The sequence below is a fragment of the Mandrillus leucophaeus genome, unplaced genomic scaffold (assembly GCF_000951045.1).
Source record: "Mandrillus leucophaeus isolate KB7577 unplaced genomic scaffold, Mleu.le_1.0 Scaffold1297, whole genome shotgun sequence".
Taxonomy (NCBI): domain Eukaryota; kingdom Metazoa; phylum Chordata; class Mammalia; order Primates; family Cercopithecidae; genus Mandrillus; species Mandrillus leucophaeus.
This window is the reverse complement of record NW_012101251.1, coordinates 43,003-65,652: the sequence shown is the minus strand read 5'-3', so window position 1 is coordinate 65,652 and position 22,650 is coordinate 43,003. Positions and strand designations below refer to the sequence as shown.

Genomic DNA, 22,650 nt, shown 5'->3' with positions numbered 1-22,650 from the left:
TAGTTTTAGTAGAGACGGGGCTTCACCGTGTTAGCCAGGATGGTCTCGATCTTTTGACCTCGTGATCTGCCCGCCTCAGTCTCCCAAAGTGCTGGGATTACAGGTGTGAGTCAGCACGCCCAGCCCTTTGATGATTATCTTAATGTGAATGATTTCAGGGGGAGGCTGGAGGGTTGAAGAGTGGGAGTGAAGTAGGTAAGGAATGAATGGGGAGAGAAGACTTGAAGGTAGCCAATGTAGACCACTCTTCAAGAAGCTTGGCTGAGAAATTCCCAGGGATGCTAGAGATCTACCTCCTCCATGAAGCCACCTCATTTTGTTCAAAGAAACTTTGACCTCTCCCTCCCCAAATGACCCAAACTGTTGAGATCCACCATATGTGAATTTGAACTGTTGAAGTTTCACCATGCGTGAAATGGTGATTTTGCCATTTCACCGGACTGTCATTGCTAGTTTTCTGTGTGAATCCTGCCTCTCTGGTGAGTCTATGGATGTCACTCATCAGCCACTGGATAAAGAGAAACTAGGATGAAAAGAAGTACAGACTGGGCTGGCGTGGTGGCTCACCTGAGGTCAGGAGTTCGAGACCAGCCTGACCAATATGGTCTCTACTAAACCCCGTCTCTACTAAAAATACAAAAATTAGCTGGGGGTGGTGGCACGTGCCTGAAGTCCTAGCTACTTGGGAGGCTGAGACAGGAGAATCACTTGAACCCAGGAGGCGGAGGTTGAAGTGAGCCGAGATCATGCCATTGCACTCCAGCCTGGGTGACAGGGCAAGACTCCAGCTCAAAAAAAAAAAAAAAGAGAAAGAAAGAAAAGAAAAAAAAGAACAGACTAAGGGATAGAACCAAAGACTTAATTCAGTCTTGGGAACCTGGGAAGTGGCTGCAACAGCAGGAGAGAGGTAAACCAACGTGAAATGCCGCGTAGGTTAAGCTGAGAGTGAGTGAGTAGAACAAACATTCGGGGGCCAAACATGAAAACAGAGACCAGGCGGGGGTCTTGAATATTCAGAATGAACCAACATCATTCCAGAAGACAGGTCTTGCCAGAACGAGGGGCTCCGGAGGGCCCAGAACAACTCCTTCCATCTGTCTTAGCGGCACCATCAGGCATCTGGCAGCGCCTCAAGAGAGGTCGAGGACAGCATCTTGTTGTCTGGTGCCCTTCGCAGTCCTGGCACAGGCCTCCTCGCAGACGAGGCACTTAGTACAAACCTGTTGCATGCAGTCAGACCCGTGGGGGGCAGGCCAGCTGCCCGACCTCAGCTTCCCATGCACAGAACTTTGCCAAGTCACAAGTTTTAGCAGAGCCGCTGTGCCTACTGCGACACCACCGGCTCACTTCCTGCTCCTCCCAGCTGTGGCTTTTGTTCTCTTTTTGAGAGCAAGTTCTCACTAGTGGAAGCAAGGAAGTCACACTGATACTCCATAGAGAGTGCTGGAGCCTTGGCCTTCACCCCTCCGGACACATTTGTGCCAGCAGCATGCTAAGGCACTAATCCTTTCCTACTGCTCTGCTGCAGAGCTTGTATCCAAGAGATAGGGGAGATGAGATTTTAAAGGGCTGGTTATTTATGGCCTGGCTCCTGATGGATACAGCAGATGCAATTTCATGGGCTCCATCAAAAAAGGACAGTTACTTACTGTGACTTAAAGAGTTGCGATGTGTCAAGGAAGGAGAGAGAAGCAAGGGCGTCACAAGCCCACAGGAAGGCAGGAGGTCTGAGGCTCGGTTAGAATGGGCCTTATTTGCTTACCAGCTCAGCCAACAAGGGTTCAGCATCCTTAGTCATGCACCATCTGAGCTGTTTTCTGAGTGTCTCTGCTAGCTTGAGACCTTGACTCTGCCTTGCTCCTGACATTCAAAGAGGAAATCTCGGAGGACAGGTACCAGATCTACGCTACTTCCATGGACGAAGTTTAGGAGCAAATAGGACATTGAAATGATAAGTCTTTACATATGCAGTTCCCTCTGCCTGGAAGGCTGCTGCCTGAGTTCTTCCCCATGACTCCTTCTCAAAAGTTAGGTCTCAGCTTAAATCCTACCCTCCTCAGAGAGGTCAGATTCAGAATAGGGTCCCCACTGCTGTTATTCTCCATCCTGTTCATTTCCTTTGTGACATGTGTCATATGTTTTACATTTATGTTTGAATCTTTTACTAACTTCAGTCTCCCCCAAATAGACCATAAGTTCCACAAAAGCAGAGGCCTTGTCTTCTCCACCATTGTGTTCCCAGTGCCAAGCTCAATGTCAAGCAGGAGAAGGGCCTGAGTAGCTTGTTTGAATGACTGAATGATGATAGAGAGATGCTGGTAATGAAGATGAAACGGTGAGGTGACAGTGACCATAATGAAGGAGATTTTCCTGATGAAAGATGATGCTGTTGCTCACTGTGAAGATGACTGCTCATGGTCCTGCCAGGGTACTGAACACCAAGCTTTCAGGTGTAGCTGTTGATTTCTTCTGACCACCCTCACCAGTCTTATCCCAATGACTGTGAATTAGTTACCAAGGGCAGCTGTGTCCCTGCACGTCCAGCCTTATCTTCTTCCTTCTTGCAGCCTTGACTTCCCTATTAGTGCTCATTTTGTGCTGGACAGACCAATGGGCATTGCCATTCCCCACTCCACCCCAGCCCACTTCTTCTCTTGCATTCCTCTGTTCAGTACATGGCCCCACCACAGTCATTCAGCCAGAAACTTGGTAATCATCAGCCCCTCCTCCTCTCTACCCCTTCACAGTTGCCTCAGTTCAAGGCTGGATTCTCTTGCCTGCGGAGTTACACAAAAAGTTTTATAGCTGATTTCTGGGCCTTCCTGTTTAACCCACTTAAAATTCAGAATGATTATTTTACCTCCCTGCTTAAAGTCTCTTAATAGCTTTCCATAGCTTATGGAATCCTCTCTGGCTTATGAACAAGGGGCAGGGTTCTTGCTCCTGGTCCATGCTCCTCCTGTGTTCACTTTGGGTCTCGTGTCCCGCTCTTCCTCCCTTGCTCCTGCACCTGACTTGCAATGCCCCAAACACACCCGGGCTCTTTTTGGCTCCATGCCAATGGCAAAATCTTACCCCTCAGTTCAAATCAAAAATCATCCTGTGGGACTAATTTTTCTGAGCCCTTCCAGCATCACCACCCTCTTACAGGAAGGCTGATGACTTGTTTGAAGGACAGTCTTAGTTTCGGTCTTGCCAGGGCTGCCACTCCCAGCCTGAGTTTTGGGGAGGGCGGACAGTCACATGATCTGAGATCAATGAGGACATCCCTTGGCTACACTGGTGTTGAGGGGTGGGCACATGACTCAGGCTGGTCCACCAAGGTTTATCTGAGGGCTTTTGTAGGACCCATTAGGAAAGATATGCTCCCTTTCTGCTGGGATTGCCAAGACAGGTAGGTTATTGGGAGCTGAGGGTGGTCACCTTTGCCATCTCTTGGGAAAGCCTGCCTGAGAATGAAACTAACACGCAAGAGAGCAAAGCCTCAGGAGACAGGGAGAAACATTATTTGCATGCCTCGGTCCAGCGCCGCCTGAAGTCAAGTTCTGGACTTTTCAGTTACAGAGGCCAGCACATTCCCTTTGTAGCTTGAGTTAGCTGGAGGTGAGTTTCTATTTCTTAAACCCAAAGAATCCTGGCCATTACATTTCTCCTTATTTCCTAGGGGAACTTCTTTATACCTCTTAGAAAAGCACCTAACACATGATATTGCAAAGCATTTAATTATATTCTGCCTCTTTGCCCCAACTGTGAGCTTCAGGGTCCAGCACGGTGCTTGGCTATTACATAAACATTTGTGGAAGGAATAAATAACTCCTTAGGAACCCAGACTGTGGCTTTGTCCCTCTGGCACCTAGGAGAGCCTCGTTCATAGAAGAGTCTCAACAAATGATTACAGAAAATAAATAGGGGAAAAGTAACAAAGAACGTGAATGAGCTAAACCAATGGTTTGATAAAGTATATGTGAATAAATAAATAAGTGGATAGTTATTATTAACAAATCTCCATTGGCGTGCAATTCTCGTTCTAACTCTATCTGGATCTAAAGGCTCTTAAATGAAATATCTAGTTAAAAGTTGCTGAGATCAAATGGTTCTAGTTGGCTCAACTTCCATGTGTAAAATGCCTAATAACTAAAGCAAGATCGTTCAAGAGGAGAAAGAGTGTTGCTAGCACAATTTTCAAAGTGAACGTCTGCAGAATAGACAGGAGTTTTTGTATCGCCACCTACAAAAACAAAAGCAAACGAATGAAGGGAACAGAGTGAAGCAAATCCATCAAAGCTCTAAGGACATGAAAAGGAGGGATGAAATTAAGGAAATTTAATGATGAAACTCAAAGGGGTTAGTTGCTAGACCTACAGAGTAGGTTGAGCCTGGTTTCCAGGGAAATTCTCTTTCCAAAAACAGCCAAAGTCTACCCAGTGGCCACAGGGCCAGGATCTGGGAAGTCCAGACAGATAGAGCAGGCATTCTATTCCTCTGCAGGTGGAGGGAGATGCCTAGGCTCAAAGGTAGATGCCAGAGCCCCGGGGTGGGTGCACGGTGGAGAGCATCTTCCTTAGAGAATTTCTGGGACCATTTCTTCTTGGACTGCCTCCCAGGGATCAAGGAACTCCCACATTTTGGCCAGGAGGACTAGGCAGAAGCCCTAGAAGAATGCCCTTCCCAACACCTCATCTCCTATATTAAAATGGTATGCATCCTTCTCGACCTGTCTCCAGTGCAGCCTCTGCCTTGAGGCCTTGGTCTCCTGCCCCAGGACAGTGTTCTCCTCTGACCCCTGGAAGGTGCTCTCCTCTCTTTTCCTACTTTGAATGGTGGTGGAGTTTGTTGGCACACAAGTCTGTGGGGACTGGGCCTGGGAGTGTGGGGACATAGAGAACGGGCAGGCAGAGCCCATTCAGGGTGATCAGAGTGAAACAGATATAAAGGAAAATCAATGTACAGTGACCAGGGCGAGGAAGAGAGTGGGAACCACTGGCCGAAACTGACCCACAGAGTCACAGCCAAGGAAATTGGAGGGGCAGAGGTTTGTTCCAGGATCTACACAGAAATCCCACAGGTGAGAAGGAGCTTTGGATGTCCCCCAAACCATACACACCCCACAAACATTCCTGAGGCTGGCACTTCCACTGGCCCCCAAGACAAGGGTGGCTTCAATTCTGAGCGCAAGTCAGACTCTGCCTGCCTGTCTTCCCTGTTGTAGGAAGAAATTGCCCCTTGGGGAGGGGCAGAGGAAAGAAGGAGAGAAGAAGGCCCAGTAGAACCCTCCAATCACATGGTCCAGAGAGAGCGAGGGGCGCCAGGAAGAGATGCCCCTCCCATCTCTGGTAGTTGTCTCCTGAATGCCTTCTCCATACTTATGGTCCCCATCCCCCTACTCTGTGAGCACCCCCGTGTAAGGGCTGTGCCTGACTCACTGTGGAGTGTCTCTGCTTTCCTAGTCCTGCACAGAGCTCTTAGTGGTAGCTGCGTTGGTAGAATCCCCTCCCCTTCTTCCCTCCCCTCCCCTCTCCTTTCCTTCTTTCTTGACAGAGTCTTACTCTGTCTCCTGGGCTGCAGTACAGTGGCACAATCTCAGCTCACTGCAGCCTCTACCTCCAGGGCTCAGGTGATTCTCCCACCTCAGCCTCCTGAGTAGCAGCTACTACAGGTGTATGCCACCACATCCACCTAATTTTTGTATTTTTTATAGAGATGGGTTTATGCATGTTGCCCAGGCTCATCTTGAACTCCTAGACTCAAGTGATCCACCCACCTCAGCCTCCCAAAGTGTTGGGATTATAGGTGTGAGTCACCGCATCCAGCCCTCTTCTGCTCTTCTAACAAAGCAGCTAACTGGCCAGTCTGGGGCTAGATCTAGGCACAGAAGTGATGCTATCCATAACGTGCTTGCCAAGTGCAGCTCTGGGAAGATAGTTCCAACAGAATCACTGTCCCCTCTTCTGACTTTTGCAAGGACATCCTCCAGTCTCACCCAGAGATTCTCCTCACATTAACCTTTGAGTTTCCAAGCAATTCCCCTGGAAGCTAGATAGAACCAGGGCAGCCAGGCTGTGCATCTGCTGGTAAGATGCCACTGGGCTAGAAAGCTCATATGTTGACTTCAGTGGGACCACCAAAAATGAGGTCAACAAGGCTATGAATTGCTGCGGTTGCCTCATCTTACTCTTTTCTTCTCAAAGCCTCATCCCAGGAGTATTGTACCTATGGTGAGCCAGGCAGCAGTTGCCACATTGTGCACTCTCAAGATGCTTTGTAGGTTGGTATACGGAGACCCATTTTTCAGATGCGGAAACAGACTCAGAAAAGCTGGTAAATATCCTAAGATGACACAACTACTGAGAGGTAGTGGGTTTTGAGCCCAAGTCTATCTGCTGACTCTGAAGCCTGCCCCCTTCCCAGGTGGATGCCATGGTGCAGGCTCGATATCTAATTCCAGAGAAACTGCACAAACTTCCTCTCCCGTATTCTAGGAGAGGATGTCTGGCTTTCCCTCCTTTCTTTTAGTCTGGGGAGGGTTCTGGAGAGATTCAGACGGAGAGCGTTGGGTATGAGGCAGAGGAAGGAGGAGACAGATTCTGGATCTAGTGGCTTCTCAGGGGTCTTCACTTTGCTGATTTTCTCCACCAACGGAGAGGCCAGTTCTGTGATGGGCTGGAGACCACTTGTACTCAGTATAACATGATCCTGATATCCTCCAGGGACCTACATCCCCATATTGTTAAAAGGGTCTTCTGTATTGCCAGTCCCAGTCCTTCAAAAAAGTCCTGGGGCCTCAGGAGGAAGCTTAGCAAAGGTGAGAGTGTTTCCTTAGAACGTGATGGAAAGGAATGGAGCTCCATGATGGTCAGCGCCAAGTGACTGGGTCAGAGCAGAGCAGAGAAGGAAGAACCACCACCTCCACCCTCCAGCAGGGTCAGTGAGAGAAAATCTGCCTCCTATATTGAACTGGAAATGGAACTGTGTGTAAGGAGGGGCAGGTGTGTACATGTGCTTAAGGTGGTCTGGGGGCAGGGGATGACTTGGTGATGTGAATTTGGCAGCGACTTGGAAAGGTATGTGTCAGAGATGATTTGCCTGTGTGTGTGTGTGTTTGTGTGTGTGTTGGGGTGAGGGTTGCACACATGTATGTGTAGTCAGGGTGTAATACCAATTCTTCTCGGTGGGTTGTAACCCTCAGTCAGTCCAAGCCCAGCTTTTGCTCATGGTCACACATACAAAAATGCAATTAACTTTTAGGGGGAGTAAGTCTAAAATACTAGCGAATCTCTCAACATGTCAGAGCTATAGGGTCCAGTGCTCACCATAGTAACAGCTTTTTCCTGTTCAAAACATGTATTGTTGGATTCCCAAAGGCTGGTCCGGGACCAGCAGAACAGGGAGAATTGGTCCACTGATTGCTGCATATATACTGTTGGACACTCCGGTGATGGGCACACACTGTTATTTATGTGTGCTCCCCCCACCTTATCTTTCATGATGTCAGCACAACACTTCCAATTGATTACTTCCTGCCACAGTTTTGGCTTTGAATTGTCCTTTGTTTTATGAATAATATTCTGAGGAGTTGGCAGGTTTTCTTCTAACATCCTTACTTGGCAAAATAAAAAATGACCAATCCCATGTTTCGCCAATTGTTTGGAAATTCTACTAATCCAGAAGTCCTAATTTAAACTCTCCTGTTGCTATCCCATTTAGGGGGAGGAGAAGAGTAGGGAAATGGAGTCAGGGAGATTGCATGCCACTCGCCCTTCTGAATCAGTGGGAACCTGTTATCTGGTAACGGAGGTAGTGGATGTTTTTTCCTTCAAAGGAATTCCTGTCTTCTTGATAGGTGAAGGGGGTGCCCAGTTGTCCAAATCCATCTTTGCTAACGGGATCTGTTGTTTTTATATGCCTTGGCACAGAATGCAAGAGAACAGCCTGAAATCTTAATGTATGCTTACAAAAGCGGTATACGCATAAACCAGCAGCATCAAACCTTTACAGGAATCCAGGGATCCATAAAGGAGACGGGCAAGGGAGAGAGCTGATTCTTCCCACACATACATCCTGAGCCTCCAAGTTTGTTTATCCATAATTGCTATGCAAGTATAAATTAGAACAACAAATGCATCCTGCCTGGCAGTGGTGACACCAACCCTGTAAATAATTATAATTTAATCTTATAGCAAAGAGTTCTGAATGACTCCCCTAACAATTTCCTCTGCTTAATTCCTTCCTCACTGAGTGACTTAATAGGAAAAGGAACTCTTTCAGATTTGTTTCACTCCAAAAGTTTGGACAATGTGTAGACTCACACCTGGAGGGCAGAAGCTATAGGAGACCATTTGGCCCGCGGATGAACAAGTGAGTGGAAAAGGCCTTGGGACTGGAAGAGAGGGAACTGGCAAGGATATTCATCTTGGCACCTGTTTATAGAAGTGAAAACCTGGGAACCACCTAACAAGAGGTCTGATGAGTAAACTATGCTACAGACTTAAGGGAATGCTACATAGCCTGGAAAACCCATGACAGATATCACATGTTAATAGCATAATAGTATGCTGTCATGGCTTGGAAGACAGGCTTTAGTATCAAACTAACCTGGGGTTGAATCCCAGCTCTGCTCCTTACTCACCAGTGTAATCTCAAGCTGGTAGTATAAACTCTCTGGGCCTCATTTTCCTCTTCTGTAAAAGGAGGAAAACTATGCTACATATTCGTAGAATTTTTATAAAGATGAAATGAAATTACAGCTCTAAAGAACTTATAACCTGTCTGGCACATATTGGTAGTAAAGGGTCAACAAATGATATTACTATCAGACCTTGTATATTTTGGAGGCATCTGTGATGGTACATGAAAAAATTCCCTGACACAATGATTAGCTAAAAATATATAACTACAGATATTTTTTGTAACATTAAAATATATATAAATAGCCAGCTAGCTTGACCTAGGCCAAGAAAATAGGTCAAGGGGGAGTACATCAAAATTTTAATAATTTGAATTTTTCCATACCTTTGTCGATTTTCCATGTTTTCTACAAGGAGCATATGCATTACATTTACAATCAGTAAACAGGTATTTTACAAAATGAGGCAGAGGTCCAAGGGTCTTCACACTGGGCAGGTCATCAGGATTCCAGTTGAATGAAGACTCACCTAAACCTTCAACCCAACTCCTAGCTTAAAATCACCAGCTTTTGCTCTTGGACTAGTTTATAGACTGTCACCCCCACAGAGCAGGTTGTCCTCGTTTAGCTGTGCTTCTCTCAGCCCTCTGACCAGGGTAGGTAATGACCTGGCCAGTTTCCTGTGACAAGCTAGTGGTGACACCAGGGTCTTCTGAATCCCATGTTGGCTCACCTTCCATTGCACCAGGAAACTTGAGTTTTCTGGTTACACTAGTTCCCAAATCTGAGCCTATATTTGGGAAGAATCCATTCCCCCTTTATCCCTCTTAAATATTTAATAGTCACACTTGGCTCCTACCATGGTTTGTCTGATTTTCTTACCTAATAGACAATGAGCTCCTTAAAAAACCATGTCTCACTCAACTGGTGTTCCTACCACCATGAAACCTGGCACAGGGAAGGTGTGCAATAAATGCGCCCCATTCCCCTCCTTTTCTCCTCCCCCTCCCATCTTCCTCCTCCCTACTCCCACTGACTGCCACGTCTCTGTCTTCTCTGACTCTTGCAGACACCCACTTTCTGCTCTGCTCAGAATCCTCAGTGACACCTCCTCCCACCCACTCCTATCCGCTCCGTCCATCCACTCTTGGAGCGTGGCCCCACCAGCCTCGGCCTGGCCTAGCCCTGCACCCAGGGCCTCCACCAGAACTGCTATTCCCACCAAGGCGCCCCCTGGGAGCCAACGCCGCGATGCCCGCCTGACGCCAGGAAGTGGAATCCCCACCTTCAGCTGACACCATGCAGCAACTAAGGCTCCAATGATGCCCCATCCTTGCCTGAAGTACACCTGGACATATCCTTCTATTGGCTCCTGATGTGCTAACAAAGGTCCTCCTGATAACACAGCCACAATGACAATACAAGAGAGTGTTCCAAATGCCACAACACCACTTGTGATGCTTGTCACCCAAACAGGAAGCCAGATACTTCCTTAAGCCATGCTCAGTTTGAGCACATCCTGCGAGCCCAAGTCTGGGAGACAAGACACGATGGCTGTAAATCTTCAATAACTCATATCCTCCCTAACCCATCAACAACCAAGACTCTCCACGGAGCACACTACAGAAGAGCCTGCACTTTTTAGCCCTTCAGACACCGAGACATAATGCCTTTCTGACGTCTCAGGACCCCTGGAGTGGGAAGAATTAAGACTAAAAATGTTCTTGTGTCAGCAATGGTCACTTATGGTTCTAGTCCCTTTTTGGATGCTATGCATATGTCTTCCAGAAATGGAACAATATTTCAATCATTTTACTAGACCCTGTCCACATCCTGAGACCAGAACATTTTTAGTGTTAATGCAAGTTATTCAACCAAGACCCATCATAAAATTCTCCAGCAAGAACATGTTTCAAATCAGATATCGAAATCACTATAAAAATTATCCCAGCTCTAAAAATATGTAGTGCTTTTTCATTAGGATGAGATGAAAGGACTGTAACAGTAGGTATACGGAAGAGGCTAAGAGACCTCTGGCTGTGAGTCCAGGCACTGAGGAGACTGTAAGCATCCTAGTAATTCACAGTTGCAGAGAATAGGGTAGGAAATGAAGGGGATGTTGTGCTTACCAGAGGGAGGAGCCTTCCGTCCCAGTGACTTCCAGAAAGTCGTAACCATCCTCCAGCTGGAAGTCAATAAAGACCAAGGCGATGGTGTCTCCCAGCTCAGCCAGGATGGTCCATGTGCAGTCGGCATTGTTATGGTACTCCGAGGGGAAGTGGGGGCTGGAGATGATGCCACTCTGGCCCCGCAGGGTCCCACCACAGGCATCATCAGCTGTGGGCACAGAGACAAGAGGCTCACATGAGTAGTCTGGTTTTCAAGCCCCTAGCACTCACCATGGGCTTTACCTGCAGTACATCCTTCTGTCTCCCAAGAGTACAATTCACAGTTTGTGGACATAGATAAAGCAGCAAATGACTCTGTTTGGATGAGTCCATCTGAGAAGCCTTAACAGAGGAAGTGTCATTATAGCTGGGTTTTGATGAATGAGTAGGAGTTCACTAGATAGAGAAGAAAGGGAAGGACATTTCAGGGAAGAAGGAACTAAATGGTCATAAGCAGAGAAATATGAATGTGCAAGGCATGTCTAAGATAAACAGCTCTAGATGGCTCATCACAGGGTAAAAAAGAGGAATAATACAAGATAGTAATGGCATGTAGGAGAAGTCACAAGGCAGAGAGCACTGAGCCAAAAAGATTTGGAGACAGGGGAGTGCATTGGAAAGGAAATGGATTTTAGGGTAAGAAAGGTCTAGATTTGAATTTAGGCTCCACAATTTCCCAGTCATCTGCATAACTTTGGGAAATTTATTTTTTTAAGCCTCAGTTTGCTTCTCTGTTGTGATAACTGAATTAGATAGTTAATGTGACAGTAACTAGTATTAGCCAGTGACTGACATGTGGTAGATGCTAATGCAAAGTTCTCCTTTTTCCTTCCATTTCATCTTAAGGATCAAAGGCAGTGAAGAAGTATGATTAAACTTGCATTTTAGAAAGAACATTCGCTATGGTATAAAGGAGGTCTGAGTCAGGGAAGCACATGGGATGCTCTTGGTATCACCAAAGTCACCAAAGTCCAGGTGAGGCTGGATGAGATCGAGCTAAGGTCGTGTGGAGGGTGGGAAAGGATTTATTTGAGAGATATTTAGGAAGGAGAATCTCCAGGAATCAGCAACTAGGAGGTATAAAATCCATGTTGCTGGTATAAACATCTGGATGGATGAAAGGTGCTATTTCTTGAGGCAGAAAACCCAGGAAGGGAGCTCCTTGTGGTATGGAAGGCAACCAGGAGTTCAGTTTTGGACATGTAGAAGTGGGTATGTCTGTGAGGCCTCCAATGGTGAGATCAGATTAACAGATCTATAGGAGCCATCTGGGCTAGAGATAAAAGTGATCTTGTTTAGCAGTTCTGAACTACTCTTATTAATGTTCTTTACAGGGTCAAGACAATCATGAGCCACTCATAGCATTTCTCACTGCTAACTTCTAAGTTTGTATGAGTGCAGAAATGTAAGAAATACACCTACTCTCCCAGAGTGGGTGCTTATGAAGGTTTCCCTCCTACACCCATTAACTGAGCACCTACTGTGGGCCAAATACTGGGTAGGGCCAGCACTACAATGTGAAAAGCTTGATTTCTTCTCTGCTCTCAAGTTCTTCTGAGAGAGGAGGTGGGCAGGCAAGCCAGCAATGGCAACACAGAATAGTTATGACGGGGATGCTCAAGAAGCAGTGATAGCACATGGGTAGGAAGGGCTTTATGGTAGAGACAGAATTTGTATTAATATTCATTCACTCATTCATTCCTTCATTCACTCAACAAATGCTAACTGAGCACCTACTATGTGTCAGCCACTGTTCTAGGTGAAGGGCTTTATGGTAGAGACAGAATTTGTATTAATATTCATTCACTCATTCATTCCTTCATTCACTCAACAAATGCTAACTGAGCACCTACTATGTGTCAGCCACTGTTCTAGGTGCTGGGGATTCAGCTGTGAATAAAACAAAAATTCCTATCCTCCCAGAGGTTACATTCTGATCAGAAGGATAAAGACAACTCCAAGATAAATAATTAACTCTATGGTAAATGAAGTGGTAAGTGCAGAGGAAAATGGGGTGTCTGGTGTTGGAAGTGGGGGTATGGACATTTCAGAAAGGGTGGTCAGGAAAGACCCCACTGAGAAGTTGACATTTGAACCAAGACTTGAAGGAATGAGAGAGGGAGTCACATGGTTATCTGGGGGAAGAGCATTCACAGCAGATGGAACAGCAAATGCAAAGGCCACAGGGTGCAGAGGCCTGACACCATTGAAGAGCATCAAGAGACCGAAGGGCTGGGTGCGGTGGTTCACGCCTGTAATCCCAGCACTTTGGGAGGCCGAAGCGGGTGGATCAACTGAGGTCAGGAGTTTGAGACCAGCTAGGCCAACATGATGAAACCCTATCTCTACTAAAAATACAAAAAAAAAAAAAAAAAATTAGCTGGGCATGGTGGCGTGCACCTGTAGTCCCAGCTACTCAGGAGGCCGAGGCAGAAGAATCATTTGAACCCAGGAGGTGGAGGTTGCAGTGAGCCGAGATTGTGCCATTGCACTTCAGCCTGGGGAATAAGAGAGAAACTCCATCTAAAAAGATGTATATATATATATATATCTAGAGAGAGAGAGAGAGAGAGAGACCCAAGGGGCTGGAATGCAGGAGGAAGAAGGAAAGTGGCAGGGGATGAGGTTAGTAGAGGCAGGGCTTCCGAGTTAAGAGGCAGGGCGACCTGAGAGGCCAGTGTAAGGATGTGGACTTTTACTCAGAATGAGTTGAGAAGCCAGTGGAGGGTTCTGGGCTAAGGATGATATGATGTCATTTGTGTATTAACAGGATCCCTTGGGATGCCAGGTAGATAGCAGACCAAAGAGGGCAAAGGAAGAAGCTGGGGGCCTCTTGAAGCTACCACGATAATCCAGTGAGAGGCGATGGTGGCTTAGACCAGGTGGTAACAGTGAGACATAGTCAGAGTCTGGCTTCGTTTCCAACACTGAGCTGGCAGCATACATCAGCTGAGGGCTGCCTGCCTGGTAAACCTCAGGGGAGAGGGTGTTTTAGGCAGAAAAACAGCAAGGACAGTTGAAGTTGGGGATCGTGGCATATTTAGGGACTTATTAGGCAGGACCATCTGAACGGAAAGGGACATGCAGAGATGACAGAGCTGGGCTGGGCAGGATGGCAAGAGCTGGACTGTGAAGGTCCTTGAATGCCAAGTAGAGGAGCTGAGGTTCTATTCTCCTCCCCTCTTCCTGCTTTGCTAACCCCAACCCAGCTGCCCAGGCCCCAGGAAGCAGGAATGGGGAGAAGGTAGGCAAGATTGGCCTTGCTTGGCTTTAAATCCAGTTTAGTGGTGCTGTTGATTTGTTTTATCAAGTTGCACAGTATTTCTGCCTTGAGTATCTCTCTGGCAGGAGACTATGATGTCTGACATCTGAGGCAGAGTTTGTCTCCTTCTGATGTAAATAAATTCACCGTGAACATTACCAGGGAGATAAGCCACAGGAGCCAGCCAACAAACGAGAGATTTGTCAATGTTGTTCCCAGCAAGCATTGGGCCCACTGGTTCCCGACAGTCCTGTCACTGGCGCTCACTACACCAGGTAGAACTGTCTTCAGCCCTGGGCACAATGGCTGCGTCTCGACTGTACTGGGGAAAGGGATCATGGTGAAGGAAGGGCCTTTTACCCCGAACTTTCAAAAAGGTGTAGGAGTGTGCTCGAAGGGAAGAAATAGAGAGGTTCCAGGCAGAGCAAACAGGCCCTCAGAGGCAAGAAGGCCTGGAAGGGCACGCTGCTTGGGTGAAGGCCTTGATGGGGCTGCCGAGGTGTTTGGACTTTCCTCTGCAGGTGCAGGGGAGTCATGGTAGGTGTGGAGAGGAGGGTTTTCACCACGAAGTACAAGTCCAGACCTATTTTAGAAAGATGATTTGGTCCCGTAGTAATGGATGAATGATATGGTTTGGTGTCCGAGGAAGGTGGCCGGTGGGGAGACCAGAGACAGAGAACGAAGAAGAGGTTGTTCCCATCATCAAAGCTGCAGCTAGGGAGGAAGGAAAGAGAAGCAGCAGGAAGCGATTTAGGAGGCAGGCTGTGGAGGAATGAGAGGGTGAGGTCTCCAACAGAAAATGGATGGTGAAGGAGAGAGCGGAGACAGGGACGCTAGAGGAGACGCAGCTCTGCAGGAAGAGTGATGGCCCTTCCTCCCCTGCTCTTCCCTACTCCCATGTTGAGTGTGAGATCCTGGGGAATAAACAGATGGGGATACCTATGGGTCTGAGATCCCAAAGACTGTGAGGCAGGGAATCAGCAGGACAAAGAGGGAACCTCCCACCACAGGAGTAGAGAAGGCTGAGGACTGAACAGACATGTATGGAGCAGGCAGAAGCAAAGATACCTGAAAGAAGAGAAGGTGGGAAGGGAGGGGCACTCAGGTGGAAAGTGAGCAGGGACGAAAGAGAAACATTAGAGGGAGGGAGTGGCTCAGGAGCTGCAGAGCAGGCACAGCCACTCTGTGTGGCCAAGTCTCTAATCAGGCCCTTGGTCCACATGGTCTCATTTAATCTGGACTGCACAACCAGGTGGACAACAAAATTCCAGAAGAAACGCAGGTCTTGGGGGAAAGACAGTGACTCCAGAGCCTTCTGCCTACCTCCAGTCTTAGAAACCCAACTAGATATTCCACATTGCTCTCAAACCCAACCCAACCAAAATCACTCTCATCCTTTCCTCCCAGAAGCCTAGCCTTCTTCCAGACTTTCCCATCTTGGAGTGTCAGCACTATTCACCCACTTCCTCATGGCAGAGGCTCAGGGGACATCCTCAACTCCTCCCGCACCCCCACATCCAGCCAGGGACTCACCTGGCAGTCATCTAAGTGGCTCTCAATTCTGTCCCCCGCCATCACTGCCATTGCTCTACCCCAAGCCATGTCACACTCCAAGTTAACCAGAGCCATGAAGCCCCCTCCTGGTCTCCAAGCCTCCTTCCTCCTCCAGCCCATCCATTCTTTCGGTTTTGCAGTTTCTAAAATTTTATTTTTAATTGACAATAGTTGTATGTCCTTATGGAATACACTGTGATGTTTTGATATATGTATGTATTGTGGAATGATTAAATCAATCTAATTAACATATCAATCACTTCACATACTTTTTTTTTTTTTGCATTGAGAACATTATCTTGGAGCACTCCTTTAAAAAACTTTATTGCTATAAAATATTTGTACACTTTTATGGGGTATGTGTGTTATTTTTTTACATGTATAGTAGGTGATATAATTTGAATGTCCCTCCCAAGTCTCATGTTGAAATGTAATCTCTAGTACTGAAGGTGGGACCTGGTGGGAGGTGTGTGGGTCATGGGGAGGGATGCCTCATGGCTTGGTGCTGTCCTTGTGATAGTGAGTGAGTCATCTCGAGATCTGATTGTTTAAAATTGTGTGACACCTCTCCCTCACTCTCTCTCTTGCTCTTGCTCTGGTCATGTGAAGTGCCTGCTCCCACTTCACCTTCCATCATGAGTAAAAGCTCCCTGAGGCCTCCCCAGAAGCTGAGCAGATGCTGATGCCATGCTTCCTGTACAGCCTGCAGAACTATGAGCCAATTAAACCTCCTTTCTTTATAAATTACCCAGTCTCCAGCATTTCTTTACAGCAATGCAAGAAAAGCCTAACACGGTAGGTATAATGATCCAGTCAGGGTATTTAGGACATCCATCACCTCAAGAGTTTATCATTTTTATGTGTTGGAACATTTCAAGTTCTCTCTTCTAGCTATTTTGAAATATACAATACATCGTTGTTTTAACTATAGTCACCCTAGTCTGCTATTGAACATTAGAACTTATTCTTCTTTCTACCTAACTCAGGGGTCCCCAACCCCTGGGCCGTGGAGTGGGACCTGTTAGAACCTGGGCTGCAGAGCAGGAGGGAGTGTTGAGCAAGTTATTTAATGCCTGATGATCTGAGGTGGAAGTTTCATCTTGAAACCATCCCCCACCTCCTGTCCATGGAAACATTGTCTTCCATGAAATTGGTCCCTGGTGCCAAAAAGGTTGGGGACCACTGACCTAACTGTGTGTTTGCACCTGTTAACCAACCTCTCTTCATCCCCTACATCCTCCAATCCTGGACACACACAGCCTTCCCAGCCTCTGGAACTATCAATCATTCTACTCTCAACCTCCATGAGATCCACTTTTTTAATTCCTCGTATGAGTGTTAGGTGATATTTGTCTTTCTGTGCCTGGCTTATTTTACTTAGCATAATGACCTCCAGTTCCACCCATGTTCCTGCAAATGACAGGATTTCACTCTTCTAAAAAAAAGAAATAGAGATGGAGTCGTGCTGGACATTGCCCAGGCTGGACTTGAACTCCTGGGCTCAAGAGATCCCTGGGCTCAAGAGATCCCTCGCCTCAGCCTCTCAAGTAACTGGGTCTATGGGCGCATGCCACTGCACCTAGCTAAGTTCATTTTTTAACATCTGGGTGGTACTCCACCATGTATGTGTGTGTATATATGTATATCACATTTTCCTTATACATTTATCCAATGATGTGCACTTGTGTTGATTCCATATCTTTGCTGTTAAGAATTATGTTTCAGTAAACACGGGGGTGTAAGTATCCCTTTGATATATTGATTTCCTTTCCTTTGGATAAATACTCGGTAGTGGAATGACTTGATCATATGGTAGTTCTATTTTTAGTCTTCTGAGAAATCTCCATACTGTTTTCTATAGTAGCTGCACTAATTTACATTCCCACCAACAAAGTATAAGGGCTCCCTTTTCTCCATATCCTTGCCAACATCTGTTGTTTTTTGCTTTTTTAATAATGGCCATTCTAACTAGGGTAAAATGATATCTCATAGTGATTTTGACTTATACTTCCCTGATGATTAGAGATGTTGAACATTTTTTCATATGCCTGTTTGCCATTTTTATGTCTTCTTTTGAAAAAATATCTATTCATGTCCTTAGCTCACTTTTTAATGGGATTATTATTATTATTATTATTTTGCTGTTGAGTTGTTTGAGTTACTTGCACATTCTGGACATTAGTCCCCTGTCACATGAATAGTTTGCAAATATTTTCTCATCTTCAACAGGTTGTCTTTTCACTTTGCTGATGGTTTCTTTTTCTTTGTAGAAGCTTTTTAGTTTAATATAGTCCCATTTGTCTATTTTTGTTTTTGTTGCCTGTGCTTTTGAGGTCTTAGCCATAAAATCTTTGCCTAGACCAATATCCTGTAATAACTCCCCTATGTCTTCTTCCAGTAGTTTTATAGTTTCAGGTCTTAAGTTTAGGTCTCTAATTTATTTTAAGTTGATTTTTGTATATGGTGAGAGATGGGGGTTTAGTTTCATTTTTCTGCATATGGTTATCCAGTTTTCCCAGCACTATTGAAGCAAGTGTCCTTCCCCTAATGCATGTTCGTAGTGCCTTTGTTGAAAATCAGTTGGTTATAAGTATGTGATTTTATTTCTGGACTCTATTCTGTTCCATTGGTCTATGTGTCTGTTTTTATACCAACACCATCCTATTTTGGTTATTATAGCCTTGTAATATATTTTGAAGCCAGGTAGCAAGATGCTTCCAGCTTTGTTCTTTTTGCTCAAGATTGCTTTGGCTATTCAGGCTTTTTTTGTTGTTCCATATGAATTTTAGGATTGTTTTTTCTATTTCTGTGAAAAATGACACTGGTATTTTGATATAGATTACATTGAATCTGTAGATTGCTTTGCAGCCTCTGTCCATTCTTCACAGAGGCCAGAGTAATACTGGAAAGCATGGGCCTGATTACACCACTCTCTCTGCTGGAACCGTCAATAACCCCCATTGTCACTCAGGATAAAGTGGAATACCCGATGACTCACAAGGACCTTACAGGGCCTTGCCTCATGCCAGTCTCTCCTTCCCTATTATCTGCAGCCACCCTGGCCTCCTCGCAGCTCTTCCGAATCACTAAGCATTGCCTTGCTCCAGGGTCTCTGAAAGTGTTATTTTCTCTTTCTGGAAACTTCCTCCCTATCTCGTTGGGCCTGACTGCCCCCTACCCTCCACCTTTAGGTCCCAGTGCAAGTGCTGCTTCCTCAAGGATCTTTATAGAAACAGAATAACCCCTCCCCCATCATATACTTTCTGAGTACCACATATTTTGCCATAATTAATGATTTTCCATAATTAATTGATCAATTATGTCATTACTTAGTTAACATGTAAGCTCCATGAGAACAGAGGCCATGTCTGTTCTGTCCCGAGCACCTAGGAGATTTTCTGGCATATAGCAGGCACTTGACTAATATCTGCTGAACAAATAAATGTAACAGGAAACTGAAGCTCAGAGAGGTTAAGTAGCTTTCCCAAGGTCACATAAGAAGTGGCTGAGTCAAGATTTCAGTTGAGTCTCTCTGGTACCAGGATGGTAGTCTCCTCTGCTATAAGGCACATCCCTGCTTGACAGTGGTTTGGTAAGCCATCCCGAGATTTTCAAACTTCCCAACTGTAGGCAATGATTTCTGGACTGTGCTAGAACTGAGGACTTGAGAACTTGAGATCCTCCGGCCAGAGTTACCAGTATCCTCTTAAGGTGGCACCTTTACCATTTTAGCCAACCCTGCCTCTTGGGCTCATCTGACACCCTGGCCCTTGCATCATCCTGTTTTGATTGAAGATCCTGCAAAAGCTGTTTGGAAGTTTTCTCATACTTTAAACAAGGCACCATATTTCATGGTTACAACTCCAGAGTCATAAAATACAACCTTCAGCTGACACCATAGTCCTAAAATATTCATTTACACTCTTTCTCCTTCTCTGGCAATGGGCATTTTGTACCACCATTAAGTCATGCATATTCTGAGGTGCAGGTGTGTTATGCTGATAGTTGCCTTTCCAAGTTTATGACTTTATTTACAATTGACTTAAGTTCTATGGAAATCTCTTCAATTAACCATAATTTTAGAGAACTATCCCTCAATCCTCTTCAATATCTGTTAACTCTACAATGACTGACAAATTTCAGGTGGGAAACGGAGAAAACAGGACATTATCCTCTCCACTTCAGGCCAGCTCTAGGTTACCATCTTGCATGCCTAGAAGATTTGGGGTTCTTGGAATTGGTTTCTGTTCATATCATCTTTCCCAGGACCCCTCAGCCTCTGTGGAAATGAAGATGCCAACAGGCCCCAAAGGAGAAGCCACCATCTTGCAATTCCAGTGCAAGACTGACAACACCAGGGCAGCAGTGCCCCAAAGCTGCAGCCCACCCCCTTTTCTTGTGGTGAATTGTTCCGTGTGTCTATCCATGCTGGGGCCCCCATAACTTGCTCAACTTCTTCAGTCCCCTCTTCCCAGGGACTTTGGACTCTGCCCATTTATCCTTGGCTTTATCAGTGACACTCCTTAAAATGAAGAAATGACCAATTCCAAGAACATCACTATTGCCCCCAGACTCCTATAGTTACAGCCACCTGAGGTATCCTTCTGAGGGGAAGAATGTAGACAGGACATGGTATTTGATTACATGACACTTCTTATTGAGCTTTCATTATGGGCCAGGCATTGTGCAAAATGCTTCACCTGCATTTTCTCCTTTAATCCTCAAACCTGCGAGAGCACAGGTATTATCATGCACATTTTACAGATGAGGAAACAGACTCAGCGAGTTTTTAAGACTTCTTTGTGGCCACATAGCTACTAAATGTTGGAGCTAGGGTTTGAACCCAAGACCTTGTGACTCCAGGCCCACACCATTACCCACCTATTTCCCTGCCTCCTGGGCCTCAGTCACTGTAATCCTGTTCCTGACATGGGCTAGGAGCAGGCTCCTGGAAGCAACAGGCCGTGGAGATGGGGTTTTCCAGGCATGAGACGCTTCCTCCTGCTCCTTTCTCTTCTGCCTAGGGGCCTTTGTGCTGCCTCAAAAGTGTTAGCTCAGCTACTGGTGCTCAAGTGGAGGTGGGTGAACCTTGGGTCTGGCTTTCTTCATAGGATGGAAAAGTAGTTCCCAACCCCCACCCTGAAGCAGCATCTGCCCAGCAGAATAACCTCAGGCCCTTTCCCAGAGGTGTCTCTCCTGAGGAGTTCATGGAACAAGTTAAAGTGGAAGGTCAAGGGGAAATCACAAGACACTGCCAGTCCCTGACTGGTGGAGCCATGCAGTGAATGCATGCACCTGCAGGCCAAGCTCTCAGGCCCTGAACCACCAGGCTGGAGAAGCTCTGGAAATCACAGCGTCATTGTGAGTCTCCTGCTGTGGGCCAGAGGCCACCATCCTTGCCTGCAGTGGAGGGTGGTGGTCAAGATCATGGCTGTTAGGCACATGGACTTGGGCTGAATCCTGGCTCCACCACTCTCAAGCTATGTAATCACAGGCAAAGCACTGCACCTCTCTGGGCCTCAGTTCCCTCATTTGTAATAGGAGGTGACAATACCTTAACCTCCTTCAGATTTGTGAGGATTAAAACAGGTAATGCAGGACCTGGCACTTAGTTAGGGCTCAATAAATGGTGGCCAGTGAGGCTGTGGCAGTGAGAATGGCAATGATTGATACCCCTCACTGGGTCATAACCATGAATAGGCCCTCTGCTATGTGCTTAGCATTTATCAATGTGAACCTCACTGCCAACTTATGAGTTAAGTACCATTATTATTCCCATTTACAAATGAGAAAACTGGGGCATAGAGAGGTTGAGTAACTTGTCCAAAGCCACTCAGCCAGTGGGTGTAAGTGGCAAGGCCAGGATTTGAATCCAGGTGACTGGCCTCCAGAGCCCATGTTGTGAAATGTTCTGGTATAGTAACAGTAATTGCAAAGGTGATGGAAGGCTAGTGATCCCAGCAGTAGTAGAGGTATCCTATAGTAAAGAGTGGCCTTGGGTAGCTGTGGTCCCTGCTAAGGCCCCAGTGCTCAGAATCACTCAAGGCGCATAGTGTTTAGCGTCTTCTCCATGTTGTTAAATTTGATCAACACAATGGTGTCCAGCATGGAGTGCCCAGACCCTCTTTGCTATCTACAGTGTGGCCCTTTTTTTTTTTTTTTTTTTGAGATGGCGTCTTGCTCTGTCACCCAGGCTGGAATGCAGTGGTGTGATCTCGGCTCACTGCAAGCTCCACCTCCCGGGTTCACACCATTCTCCTGCCTCAGCCTGCTGAGTAGCTGGGACTACAGGCGCCTGCCACCACACCCAGATAATTTTTTGTATTTTTAGTAGAGACAGGGTTTCACCGTGTTAGCCAGAATGGTCTCGATCTCCTGACTTCGTGATCCGCCCGCCTCAGCCTCCCAAAGTCCTGGGATTACAGGCGTGAGCCACCATGCCCGGCCCAGTGTTGCCCTCTTATGCCTCTCCCAGATACCTTTCTAGCATAGGACTCCTCCCAGATGCAGAATTAATGCCCCCATTTGGATGTCTCACAGGCATCTCAAACTTTACCCGGACAAAGTGAGCTGTCTTGCTTCCCTTTAGGGCACACACTTCCTGCCCTCTGTGCCAGTCATCTCCATCTTGGTCATTGGCATCCCCACCCACCAGCCCTCCAGAAAAAGCCTCGGAGTCAACTTTGATCCTTTATTCTATCAGCCATCCAATCCATCCCTAAGGTCTGTTGGCTGTACCCCCAAAGCACAGCCCCAATCTATGCATGTCCCTCCACCTCTACGCCAGCCACCCTCAACCAAGATGCAGCATCTCCAGCCTGGTTGCCCATAATAGCTGCTGCCTAACTGGTCTTCTTATTGTGCCTCTTGCTCAGCTAGTATCCAGCATGATCTTTTTAAAAAATTAAGTTAAATTGAACTAGACCTCTGCTTCAAATTCTCCCCTGGTTGCCTCCTGGACTCAGAACCAAGCCTATACTTTTTTTTTTTTTTTTTTTTTTTTTTTTTTTGTGACAGATTTGGATTTGTCCCAATGTGATTGT

General features: G+C 46.3%; 1 protein-coding gene across 1 annotated transcript in view; it reads right to left on the bottom strand.

Annotated features, from left to right (window-relative positions):
* Positions 1–22,650, bottom strand: part of CSMD2 (CUB and Sushi multiple domains 2) — a 432,839-nt gene that overhangs the window by 397,170 nt on the left and 13,019 nt on the right. The window contains exon 3 of the mRNA XM_011972538.1: positions 10,753–10,960. Coding sequence (XP_011827928.1) covers positions 10,753–10,960 — 208 coding nt within the window. The remainder of the gene's footprint in view (positions 1–10,752; positions 10,961–22,650) is intronic.